Source organism: Carcharhinus amblyrhynchos, chromosome 4, assembly GCF_965287045.1.
Source record: "Carcharhinus amblyrhynchos chromosome 4, sCarAmb.v2.hapA, whole genome shotgun sequence".
In the NCBI taxonomy this organism is placed as follows: domain Eukaryota; kingdom Metazoa; phylum Chordata; class Chondrichthyes; order Carcharhiniformes; family Carcharhinidae; genus Carcharhinus; species Carcharhinus amblyrhynchos.
In genome coordinates, this window is record NC_137327.1 from 27,907,688 (window position 1) to 27,921,529 (window position 13,842).

General features: G+C 37.9%; 1 protein-coding gene across 4 annotated transcripts in view; it reads left to right on the top strand.

The window, feature by feature from the left end:
* Positions 1-13,842, top strand: part of ap1g1 (adaptor related protein complex 1 subunit gamma 1) — a 132,022-nt gene that overhangs the window by 58,006 nt on the left and 60,174 nt on the right. For all 4 annotated transcript variants that reach the window (XM_080186895.1, XM_080186896.1, XM_080186897.1 and 1 more), the window contains exons 7-13: positions 1,638-1,733; positions 2,123-2,203; positions 2,894-2,992; positions 7,081-7,136; positions 9,114-9,227; positions 9,813-9,953; positions 13,464-13,518. In XM_080186895.1, the coding sequence (XP_080043021.1) occupies positions 1,638-1,733; positions 2,123-2,203; positions 2,894-2,992; positions 7,081-7,136; positions 9,114-9,227; positions 9,813-9,953; positions 13,464-13,518 (642 nt within the window). The remainder of the gene's footprint in view (positions 1-1,637; positions 1,734-2,122; positions 2,204-2,893; positions 2,993-7,080; positions 7,137-9,113; positions 9,228-9,812; positions 9,954-13,463; positions 13,519-13,842) is intronic.

A 13,842-nucleotide genomic window follows, 5' to 3' on the forward strand; every position in this document is an offset into this window, starting at 1 on the left:
TTATGAAAACAGGTTGTATAAACTTTGAGATTAAAGAGTAGTAAAACCAAACTCTTTTAGTGATAGGGTAAATGTGGAGAAACAATTACTTCAGTAAATCAGAACAAGGGGTCATTATCTTACTGGGCCATTTAGGAGAAAAGAATGGCCAACATTTATATAAAGCCTTCTATGGTCTCAATTTCCAAAACGTTTTATAGCAAAATAAGTAAGCAACTTGCAGTGTGGTCACGGTTGTAATGTAGAAAACACAGCAGCTATTTGTGCAGCAAGCTCCCAAAAACAGCAATGACATGATGGCCAACTTTATTTTTAGCGATATTGAGGATTCAGTATTAGCTAGGGGAATCAAGTAGAACTCCCGCCGTCTTTGAAACCAGTGCCCTGGCTATTGTTCACCTGAATGCAGCTGGGATGTCAGTTTAATGCCTTGTGCTGAAGACAGTACTAAGAATGCAATACTCCTTTAGCGTTGCGCTGTGCTGAGGATTTAAACAACTTGAACGTGCAACCTTCTAATCCTGGCAATAATGTTACCAGCTAAATTGAGGCTGACAACTTGTGGGTGAATCAGCAGCAGTTTTTTCTCTAAGTATGGTAGAAATTGGTGATGGTCTTCCCCTCAAATATAACTTACAGGTTTGAGATCAGGAGCTTTTTTTATGTCAAGTTCTATATAGATGCAAATTGTAACTTCACCCATCAGTTGTCTTGCCCCCGTTGTTCATTTGGTAGAAATTTGGATGATTGAGCAAAATGAATAATAATGCTTCTGTTTGAAGCAGGGTGGTCTTGAATTTTTAGCAGTCTGGAACAATACTCAAATTATGATCATAAAAATTTCAGATTAATTTGAAACCATTTATATCCTCTTGTCATGGGTTTGATTCATGTTTCCAATTGGGATCTGGGTTTAAAATCTCAGTATTCTGGGTTGCAAAACATATATCTGACGGACTGAATATTGAGAACTTTAGAGTGATAATTATCAAAGAATTGACTTGTTTAAAATAAATGCATTTATTTGATGAGAATCTTGAATTTTTACGGCATGAGTCGCAAAGTCCTTAGTTGCAGGTCGAGGCAGGGGGAATTTATTGATTTGAATCTTTATGGATAACTCTGGCCTTGAAAAATCAAATGAAAATATATGCTGTTAATTGCCAGACTTGATTCTTTTTCGAATATGTTTGTGTTCTAACGAGTACTTAATTTTCTTATTCATCTCTCATTGCAAATGCTGCATGGTTTTAGAATGAGAAGGTAAGATTACATTCTGAATTTAATGAAAATTGCTCACTGCATGATGTTGGGAAAGGGTTCTTTTTGTTTTGAAGATTAATGAAGTTGTCTGTTACTAAGGGAACATTTAAAATCTGAGGTGCACAAAATATTTTTAAATATGCTCATTAGGAATAGCAGAAATTGCGCTCCAAATAGGGAGGTAATATCAGACAACTCGAAATAAAGAAATACTTGTTTCAATTTTCCATTAGACTGTGTTTTCTTTTTAAGAACTGGTTGTTCTGTTCGTTTCATGTATCCCATTCTTCACAAAGGATTAGTTAATGTGAAAAGTCTCAGTATCTGAATGCAGTTAGTTTTGAGATCTGAGTTGTATATTTTTACTTTTCTAGCTTGTTCCTCAGCTTGTTCGAATCCTGAAAAACCTTATTATGTCTGGTTACTCACCAGAACACGACGTCTCTGGCATTAGCGATCCTTTCCTCCAGGTTAGATTTAATTTTACATTGAACAACATGAATCTTATGAGAAAATTTATAATGGAAGTGAAGAATTCAAAACAGCCCAGGATTTTTGTGGTATTGATTCAAATTGTTAGTATGTGATTCAAAAAATTAATTTTCAATGGCACCAAGCTGTGAGCTGTTCTGTTACTTTAAGAACCACATAATTGAAATTTACTGCACTGGAACTTTGTATATCCACTGGATAATCTTGCAGAGCTGAATAAATCAGCAGTTTCAAATCTAGGCTTAGTTGCTTAACCTCACTGTAGCAAAACCATGCATGAGCTGTTGTAATCATTGCTATTTGCATTGTGTGATATGTTATGCATATTTTTGATATGTTGCATCATATTTCTTACGTTCAATTTTAGGTTCGGATACTGCGGTTACTACGAATGTTGGGTAGAAACGATGATGACTCAAGTGAAGCCATGAATGACATACTTGCACAGGTGAACATAGCATGAAAAATACAGCCACAGACGTTACTGTAACAACCTGCAATCTTCTATCAGAATGTAGTTGTTGCACCACATGTTAGTCCCAATCCTTCCCACTCCTCTGAAGCTATGGATGAAGATGAGATTTATTATTAATTATCTCCCTTTTTTTACATTTCATAAACTATTGAAAACTGCAACTTGGGAAAACCCTGATCAGTTGTCTTTTGTGGCTTTTGGGTGGCCTGTAATTGATACACTTCTAAATGCCTCCTAAACTTCGGTTCGTATCCATTTTTAATAATATGAAACCTCTTACCCATGAAGTAATGTAGGCCGATTTTGTTCAATATATCTACGACTTCAAATTATTTTGGCACTTTTTCTGCTTCAGGGTTTTGTTTTTAGTACGATATACCAGTTTTAAATTTTGCATGCTTTGCAGATCTTTAATTCCTGTAGCATACTTAATGTTAGGAAGAATGAGTATTCAACTATTCTGGTGGAAGGTTCTTAAAAAGAGCCCACTGTCAGCAATTCTGAAATTGGGTCAAGCAAAGAAACCTGAAAATCTTTTTTCATTGGGGTCAGTCCAGATTTTGAAAAAAATGTCTGTGAACCAGCTGCATTTGAATAACTTACAAAGTTGGTTTGAATGAAGGAAAAATTGGTGTTGATTTGTGCATTTTGATTTATTTTTAGGTTGCAACTAATACAGAAACCAGCAAAAATGTGGGTAATGCAATTTTATATGAAACGGTTTTGACGATTATGGACATCAAATCAGAAAGTGGGCTGAGGGTATGTAGCACGCATGTTAGGATTTTTATAATTATCATATTAATGTGGTTCAAGATTTGTCTGCAGGAATAACATTAAAAAAAGAGAATTCTACAACTCTGCCTGAAAATATTTTGGAAAGGGCTGAAATTTTCAAAATTTTCTTCATGTTAGAATGACGAATTGCACAATTACTGGCATTTCAGCCCCACCATATCTTGTCATAAATAGTGGTGCAAATTAACAACCTCCATGAAGAAGCAGCTACGTGCAAACCCCTATAATCAGTGCTGATCGAAACCAGTGCATCCTTGCAGAAGACCAAGCTGAGGCATTTGTCTCGAGCCAGGAGCTGAGTGGATCATCCATCAGTCTTCTCCTGAGATCTCCACCATCATGGATGTTGTGCTTCAGCCAATTAAATTCAGCCCATCCAGAAATAGTTGAATGCACTGGATACAGTAAAGGCCACAAGTCCTGACAATATCCCACTGCAGTGTTAGTTGTCTCTTGCCAAGCTGTTCCCATGTAGCAATAATTACTGGTATTTACCTGACAGTGAAAAATTGCTTAGGTATGTCCTTCCCATTAAAAAAGAACCAATCCAGTCCTTCCCAAGTAAAAAAGGTAAACCAGTCTAACCAATTACTATCCTATCAATCTGCTCTTAGTCAAGAGCAAAGTGGTGGAAGGTGACTTCTGTCAGTAGCATAGTGGTTAGCCTCTCAGCACCAGGAACCAAGATTCAATTCTGGCTCTGGGTGACTGCGTGGAGTTTGCACATTCTCGCTCTGTCTCTCTGTGGGTTTCCTCCAGGGGCTCCAGTTTCCTTCTACGTTCCAAACATGCAGGTTAGGTAGATTGGTCCTGCTAAAATGCCAAATTTTGCCTTTGTCAAAGGACGGGCATGTTTGCAGGATTAGCCATGGCAAGTAAAAGGGGTAAAAAGTCTGACAACACCAGGTTTTAGTCCTGTTGTCAGACTTTTTACTGTGTTTACCCCAGTCCAACGCCGGCACAACCACATCACAAGTAAAAGGGGTAACGGGCAGGGTGGGGAAGAGGCCTGGATAAGATGCTCTGTCAGTTGGTGCAGACCTGATGGGCTGAATGGCTTCATGCACTGTAGGGATTCATTGATTCAGTAGTGTTGTCCAGTGGCATTTACCAATAACCTCATTAATACTCAGTGGGTTGCTTGGCTCCAGACCTCACTTATGACCTTGGTGCAAACGTGGAGAAAAGAACTAAATTCCAGAGGTGAGGAGAGTGAACTGCATTTGGCATCAAGGAACCCTATTAAAATTGAAGTAATCGAAAATATGGAAGCATTTTCATTGATTTCCAACAACTGATATTTTCCTTTGTGCTGGGCATGACAACAATCATCTCAGGACCTCATTGCAAAGATTCTTCAGGGCAATGTCCCAGCCAACTTTCAGCTGTTTCATCAATGACCTTTCCAACATAAAGTCAGAAGTGGGAATGTTGGTTCACTGCAGTGATTGGTGCATTCTTAACTCTATGTTGAAGCAACCTTTACCTGCTTGCAGCAAGACCAGGAGAGTCTATAGGCTTGGGCTGTTCAGTGGCGAGTGTCAAAAAAGTGCAATGTCATAACTGTCTCCCCTTGAGAATTCAGTAGTAATACCATACTGAATCCTTCATCAGCATCCTGACATAGCCATTGACCACAAACTTAACTGGACCAGTGTCATAAATACTGTGGTAGTGAGAGCATGTCGGAAGCTGGAAGTTCTGTGGCGAGTAACTTGCCTTCTGATTCCCCAAAGCGTGTCTATCCTTCAGGGAAAATGTCAGGAGTGTAATGGAGTGCAGTTCATTTGCCTGGATGAATATAGCTTCAACATTCAAGAAATGATACCATCCAGTGAAAGAAGCCTGTTGATTGGTACCATGTACTTTAAACATTCACTCCTTTCACCACCTGTATACCAGGGCAGCAGTGTGTACTATCCTCAAGGTGCTGAGACAAGGAGGGCACTGTTCTGTAATGAATGTTTAATTCACCCAACATAAATTGTGAACACCATAATGGAAATTTGCAAAGAGAATCAAAATGTAAATATAGAGGATTAACTTTTGATTCCATGTGTTACAGGCTCAAAAACACATGCTGCAATATGGCACCTGTCATCTGGCAAACAATGGACATGAGATAACTGGTTTAAAAGTTGAAAAGTTCAAAATTTATTACGGGACTCAACAACTGAAGATTGACAGCTCTAGTGGTCTAACAGCTGGACTTCATCCTGGCTCCTTTGATCGCATCCTCCAAATTTGACCTCCACCACCTAGAAAAGCAAGGGCAGCATATGGATAGGAACACCATAATCTGCATGTTTCTCTCTAGTCATTCACCATCTTGATTTGGAAAAATAATGTTTCATTGGTACTGGGAACCCTATTTAAGTGCACCTGAGTAACTACAGTGATTCAAAAAGGCCCTTCAGCGTCACCCTGGGAAGGGGCAACAAAAACTGTTTGCTGCAGGCATCCGTCCCCATGAGTGAATTAGGAGGAAAAAAGATTAATGCAGCTTAATGCTTCGATATTGCAGTAACAAGCAAAATATTTGACCAAATCCTGAACGAATCTTTACACCTGTATATTAAAAAAAAGTGCCCTGATTTTTATGGTAGTTATGATCTACATGATAAAAGAATAAATGTTTGGTGCAATTTTAGTATATAAATGCTAAAACTTTTAAATTGATGCCATTCTTCCTGGAGTTTTCAGATTATGAAACAATTGAGTGATCAGTGGCAGAGGTTTCAATAACTCTGCTTGTCAGCGAATATCTGAGACAGATAACCAGAAGAGGAGCAAAAGCCTGTGTTTAGATGGTCTTTGTTTAGATAGTAATTGAAAACTGGGAGAATCTGAAATTGTCAATATTCACTCTACCCTTTTGCTTTAGTCAAGTTCCTTTGGCAGTCAGTCATTTCAAGTTTTGAACTAATTCATAGTATTGAAATAATTCATGTATATCCACTGTTTATAGCATCCAAACCTTTTGATTCATAAATAGGACAATTGGTCCCATCTGATTTTTGCACCAGCCAAGTAAGTTTTATGTGCAATGATATAATAAGGTTAACTTTGTTAATTTAGCACATGCAAATTTGGCTCTTCTCGCAACGGTTTTTCAGCAGCACATTTATTTTTCATTCCATCTTCATTCCCTGCACTCATGTAAAAACGAACATCATTCAGAAAGACGATCAACTAAATGTCAACATTTTTGAAGCATTTACTTTGGATAAGTTAAATATTTTATGCCGAAATCCGCTTGCCTTTTATTGCCATAAGTGATATTTACCTCCAGCTGTTAGACCACTAGTGCTGTCAATCTTCAGTTGTTGAGTCCCGTAATAAATTTTGAACTTTTCAACTTTTAAACCAGTTATCTCATGTCCATTGTTTGCCAGATGACAGTTGCCATATTGCAGCATGTTTTTGAGCCTGTAACATATGGAATCAAAAGTTAATCCTCTATATTTACATTTTGATTCTCTTTGCAAATTTCCATTATGGTGTTCACAATTTATGTTGGGTGAATTAAACATTCATTACAGAACAGCGCCCTCCTTGTCTCAGTACCTTGGGTGATTCCAAATCAAAGTAACAGCATATGTGAAATGTCTCCAATAGGCATAGGTTTTTCAGGCTTGCTGTCCATTTAGCAAAACTAGCTACTGTTTAAAGGACTGAATGTATAAAGGGGAATCTTGCTGGCTTCAAATATCATGGTAACTGCCTGAGTTTTAATTTGAATGCAATATCTTGGAAGAATTATCCTTCACAAAATTCAAATTGCATTGTTTGAGCAAGGAATGCAGTGTGCTTGTGAACAGAAATTGTAAACGTTGAACACCAAAATCAGCTGATTTGAAGCAATAACATAAATTTGGCAATTATTCCTCCTTTTCCAGAAGTTGGTAAAGGACTTGGGACCTGCCTTATAGATGATTGCATGGCCCACAAAAAAAAACATATGCTACTATTAATGTGGAAACTGCTAACATTTCAGTTCATGTAACAGTGTTATACATAATTAACACAATTTCACATTTAATTTATTACAGGTTTTAGCCATAAATATCTTGGGACGGTTCTTGCTCAATAATGACAAAAATATTAGGTATGTGCATTGGCTTAAACTGATCTGGGAACTGATTTTATATAACAGAAATGAGAATGGTTTTCTTAACTCGTATTGAAAACATCTAGATTGATCCAACTAAAATGCTGTTTAAATTTCAAACAATAAATGTGGATCTGCTAAATGTATAATGTGCATTCTAATAAGACAATTGTGATTTCCTACATTATAATAATTCCAACTTTTTAAAAGTACATTTTTAACGTACTTCATTCACTGTGAAATGCTTTGGAATGCCCTGAGCATAAGATGGGTTGTATAAATGTAATAAAAGCAAAATACGGCGGATCCTAGAAAGCTGAAATAAAAACTGTAAATGCTGGGTAAACAGGTCTGGCAGCATCTGTGGATCCAGAAAACAGTTAACATTCTGAGCCGTTTCCCTCTTTAGAGCTGAAGATGGGTTGAAATGTGATAAATTATATAGTTGGAGAGGGTGGAGCAGAATAGAATATCACGGATAGGTGAAAGCTAAGGAGAAATTAACAAAGATGTCATGGACACAAGACAAAGGACACATATTAATGGTAGCACTAAAGATGATGCTGATGGTGGCATTAACGATATTGTGTTGCCAGAAAAACAAAGGTCAGTGATCACTGAAACAAAACTAAACAAGTGACAGATGGCCCTGTTGGGGAGAGGTTGGGGGTGGTGGAATAAACAAAAGGGAGTGTTGTCAAGATGGAGGAGTCTCAATGTTGAGTCCAAAAGGCTGTAACTTGTCTCATTGGAAGATGAGGTGTTTCTCCAGTTTGTGGTGGGCTTTGCTGGAACATTGAAGCGGGCCAACAGCTGACATGTAGACATGAGAGCAAGATGGTGAGTTGAAGTGGCAAGCAAGAGGAAGATTTGGGTCATGCTGCAAACTGAGCAAAGCGGTCACCCAGTGTTTGAGGCCTTGGACTGTGAGGTAGGAGGAAGTAAAGGGGCAGGTGTTGCATGGGAAGTGGATCAGTGTGTCATGGTTGGGCTGGTTCTTGCAGAATGCTGAGGGGAAGATGTATTTGTAGTGGCATCATGAATAAAAGTAAGTTATTTCTCAAGTACCCCTCAGCCCCTCTCTGCCTCTCCTCTTTAATTTGCCATGGTTCTTGTCCAGCATCGCGTACTGGATATACGTTAACTTCCACCTGGTAAGTATTGGGAAGAACAAAGCTGTAGCCTTCAGTTACCATCAACTTTCTCCTTCCACCTAACCCAGACTACTTGTAATCTTGACATCCTGTTTAAACTGTAGTGAACTTTGACCCTGTAATCCACTGCACCACCAAGACAGTTGCTTTCCACCTCCAAAAAACGTTGTCTGTCTCCATTCTTATCTAAGCCCATCCACTGTTGAAATCCCCACTCGTACCTTTGTTACCTCTAGACTTATTCAATTGCTGGCTGAATGTCCATCTTCCACCTGCCATAAACCTGAACTTCACTGCCGTGTCTGATTTGCACCAAGTCCTATTTGCCTATCATCATTGTATACTTGCTTATCTGTGTTGGCTCTCAGTCCCACAAAGATTTACTTCAGAAAATTCTATTATTTTGAATTTTCTCCATGGCCTCACTGTGACCTCCTCCAGGACCTTTGCTTCAGTTTTAGCCTATTGTGTATTCCAAATTTGAATTGCTGACCTTTGGCTCAGCATGTAATATCCTGTGATTTGTTTTTTCCCCTAGCTACATAAAAGGCAACACATAAATCCAGGTTTTAGTTCTGTTGCAGAATGCAGTTTGTATATCGAGAGTTGTGTTGGAAATCACCTTAACTCAACCTTTGTCTGCTCAGTTGAAAAGCCAAATCTTTCTGATTTTGTTTCTGCGGCAGATGGACTGTCAGAACAGAATTCTCCATTATTCCAGATTTTCAGTATACGTTACATTATGTACAGATCATTGTTTTTAAAATGTGTACAGTTACAACTAAAGTTTAAACTCGTAATTATTTTTCATTGTTCTAAGGTATGTGGCACTGACATCACTGCTCAAAACAGTCCAAACTGATCATAATGCAGTTCAAAGACACAGAAGTACAATAGTGGATTGTTTGAAGGATTTGGATGTGTCTATTAAAAGGTAAAGATTCCATATTTGAAGCTTTTAATTGTCTATATTGAACAGTAAATTATGCAGAGAGTGCAAGGTAGGAAGCCTGAACATGGCCTCAGCAGCAAATAATGCTTTTAATGGGTTATGGACTTGGTTACCTTGGGACGTTTGAGTACGTTCCTACAGTTTGTGCATTGCACCATAGCCATACCAAAGCGAAATTGTGTTGGATAATCTGTGGATGAATGCTGAACAGTGAAGAATTAACTGTTATTGAAACATTACAAGAGAAATCTGAAGAAAGGCAATAATTATATCTTTTAATAGAATGAGAGTAATATAACAGTAATTTTAATGTTCCTGATTTGGCAGCTATACTTGGAAAATTGCCAAGTTGAATAGTTACTGGGTTATTTTTCAATATATTAGTGTTCCAAATTTGATTTTTCTTCATAGCAACTACAAATTGATTTGATCTCCAGAGATGCAGCTTGTAAATGGGATTAAGCATCTTCATAATTTAAACAATTCAAACCTTGAAAACTGGTTCAGTTTTTCTCATTCAAGTAGTGTATAGTGAACTAATTTCACTTTATTGTTTACCTAATATAGACGTGCAATGGAACTGAGCTTTGCTCTGGTGAATGGAAATAACATTCGAGGAATGATGAAGGAATTGTTGTATTTCCTGGATTTGTGTGATCCTGAGTTCAAAGCAGACTGTGCTTCTGGCATTTTTCTTGCAGCAGAGAAGTAAGACTTTATATTCTTGTGTCATACCAAAGCGGTATAAACTTGCTATTGAATAAGTACGAATACAAATCTTGCACAGATCTGTATGATGGGTTGTATAGATGTAAAAGAGCAGGAGTAGGGCAATTAGTCCCTTGACTCTGCCTCACCATTCAATAAAATCAGGACTTGCTTCCACTTCCCTGCCAGTCAGTCATCATCCTCGACATTGTAGATCATTAATCTGTCAAAGTCAAGCTTGAAAAAATACCTGGACTCCCCTGCTGTCTAGGGTACAAAATTCCAAAGATCATAGAATCCCTACAATGCAGAAGGAGGCCATTTGGCCCATTGAGTCTACACCGACCACAATCCCACCCAGGCCCTATCCCCATAACCCCACGTATTTACCCTACTAGTTCCCCTGACACGGTGGCAATTTAGTATGGCCAGTCAACCTAACCCGCACATCTTTAGACTGTGGGAGGACAACCCCAAGGAAACCCATGCGAACATGGGGAGAATGTGCAAACTCCAAACAGTGACTGAAGCCAGGAATCGAATCTGGGTCCTTGGTGCTGTGAGGTAGCAGTGCTATCCACTGTACCACCATGCCGCCCCTGGTAGACAATCCTCCGAAGAAATTCCTGCTCGTCTCCAGAGTTAAATGGAAGACCCTTTATTTTTAAACTTTGCCCCCTTTCTCTAGATTTGCCCATGAGGTGTAATAATCTCTCAACATCTATTCTGTCTAGTCCTCTCAGAATATCATGCTTCAATAAGATACCTCATTCTTCTAAACTCCAATGAATATAGGAAAACTTTTGTTCATATGATAATCCCTTCATCCCAGGAATCAACTGAGTGAATCTTCCCTGAATTACCTCCATTGCAGGTTGCCTTCCTTATGTAAAGAGACCAAAACTCTCTACAGTATTCTAGATGTGGTCTTATTGGTACTCTCTACAGTTACAAGTCTTCCCTACTTTGCTCCATCCCCCTGTATAATGGATAACATTCAGTTGTCGTAATAATTTACTATACTTGCATGCTAACTTTTCGTGATTCATGTACAAGGATGCCCCGATCCCTATGAAATCTCTCTCCAGTTAAATAATGTGTTTCTGTTCTTCCCACCAAAATGGACAACCTCGCATTTCCCACATTATAGTCTATTTGCCAGGTATTTTCCACTTTGCTTAATCTGTCTAGCCCTTTGCAGAGTGTCCTATACAACTTGCTTTCTGATATATCTTCATATTGTTAGTAAATTTAGCTACAATGCACTTTGTACATTCAAGTCATCATATGGATTGTGAACATTTAAGGCCGGAGCACTGAACCCTAGTTAGTTTGCCAGCCTATACGTGCTAATGTATCGCCTATGCATCGAGAGTTCATAGCTTGTGTTCATAGCTACCTTTTATGTAGTGCTTCGTGGAATGTCTTTTGGGAAATTCAAATGACTCCACCTACTGATTCCTCTTTATCTACCCAGCTTGTTACATCCCAGAAGGTTAATTTGGGTGTAAACACATACTCCAGTGCTTTTTATGTAAATTGATATTCTCAATGATAATATAGGATTGCAGAGGATTTTTTCAAATCACCTATTCACAAAACAGTTTGGGGTTAATGTGAAACATTTCTTGATTTTGCATAATCAAAGAAACATAACAGTATAACACAGAAGGGCCATTTTGCCCATAAAGTCTATGCCAGCTGTTTTGAAGAGCAACCCAATTGCCCTGAATTCTTTTCTCCAAGTATTTATCTGGTTTTATTTTGAAGGCTATCATTGAATCAGTTTTCATTATCCAATCAGGCATTGATTTCCAAAGCCTAGCCACTCAAAGGGTTTTTCATATGGTATTTTCTTTCCTGTCATATCTGGTTCTTCTGCCAATCACCTTAACTCGAACACTTTCTCTCATCTTTAAATCCTCCGTGATTTTAAACATTGCTATCAAATCTCCTCTTAGCCTCATCTTCCCGAAGAGAAACAACCCCAGCTTCTCTGATCTATTCACATAATTATAATCCTCATGCTTGGAGTCATTCTAGTAAAATCTTGTTTGTCCTCACCAAAGCTTTCACATTCTTTCTAATGTGGGTTGTGAATTATTGGACACAATAGTCCAGCTGATGCTGAACTAATGTTTTCTAAAGGCTCAGTGCCTTTCGTACTCTACCTCTTTATGAAGTCCAGATCTCACGCTTTATTAACTGCTTTGTAAATCTGTCTTGCCATTTCAGAGATTTGTGCAGAGGTCTCTGTTCCCAATTTAGAATTGTATCTTTTAGTATGTAGTGCCTTCCTATCAAAAGGTATTGCCTTACAGCTGTGTTGAATATGCCACGTGTCTGCCGATTTCAACTTTCTTTTTGAGCTCTTAAGTTTATTACACTCTTCCTCTTTGTTAACTAACTGCATTTAAAAGTTTGCCTTCAGCAAATTTTCAACTTGGCTGTGTGTTCCCCTGCCCCAGTAGGTGAGTTGTATATTAAAAAGTATATTAAAAAGCAGTATATTAAAATACTGCTAGTGCTGAATGTTGAGGGTACATAGAGTGGATGTTTCCTTCTGTTGGACATTCTAGAACAAGTTGTTCTAGGCGAAGGGGTGGCAGATTTAAAACAGAAATGAGGGGGAATTATTTCACTCCAAGGGTAGTGAATCTATGGATTTCTGTACCCTAGAGTGCAGTGGATGCCAGGACATAAAACAAATTTGGGCAGATAAGTTTTGAGTAATGGGATGAAGTGTTATGGAGAGCAGCAGGAAGGTGGAGTTGAGGCAGAGGTAATCAGTCAGCCATGATTATGTTGAATGGTGGAGCAAGTTCATGGGACTGAATTTTCTGCTGTTCTGTTATGTTTATGTATACCTCACTGCAGTCTGAAAAGCAGTCACTCACCACAACTTTGTGTTAAGGTTATAATTTTCCCTTAATTCTGAATTGAGCAAATCTTATTTTTAATTTTTCAATCATAATCTTATCCCATGTGAATATTGTCATTGAATTAATTGAAGTTCATTTTGTTTTTATTTGAAAACTTATTGTGTCTGTAATATGTATATGATAACTATTTTGGTCAAAATAAAAAAACTGGCATTTCTGTAAATCAAATATAAATTTAATTGCTGCAGTGGTCGGTTACTTCACTACACACTGGGGCATTTAATGGTCATATTTTAGGTAATTTCACAGGTCTTTCAATTCCTGCATAAGTGTGCAAATTGTGTAGAACATATTGAATTAAAACATATATATTCATTTATCTGTTAAAGAAAAACATGTATATTAATGCTTTACATGTATAACTTGTTAGTTACCAAGCACCTACTAGTTTAATTAACTGCTTTACCAGAAAGCAACTATAAACTAATTAGCTTGAACTTTCTTGGGATGATCTTTGCTTTGTTTTAATATTTGGCAATCGACTAGCACAAAGATTACTTAGTAATACAAAGAATTGTATTCATTTCCTTAGGGGAAAAAAATTTTCATATCACTTTTCTTTTAATAGGTATGCACCATCCAAGAGATGGCACATAGACACAATAATGAAAGTGCTAACAACGGTAAGAAGGGTTTCTGCATAAAGTTGCTGCATTTCTTCTGTAAGAATCATTATATATTTTTGGGGGCTATTGCTGATGTCGTAAATTAGACATTGGCCTGTCAACTCTGGGGCCTCAGTTTGAATATTTCCTAACTCTTGTGATGAATATTTAGCGCTAAAGATTGTTTTTTTTTAAAAGTGCAAGTTGGAGCAACCTTAGCCAATTATACTGAAGTGACCGCCACAAAATATAATCCTCGGGTTCTGTTTTGCAAGGTGTTCAAACCTGTAATGCATTGTCATGGGATTTGGTCAGGTAGTTACCACACATCTTTTAAACAGA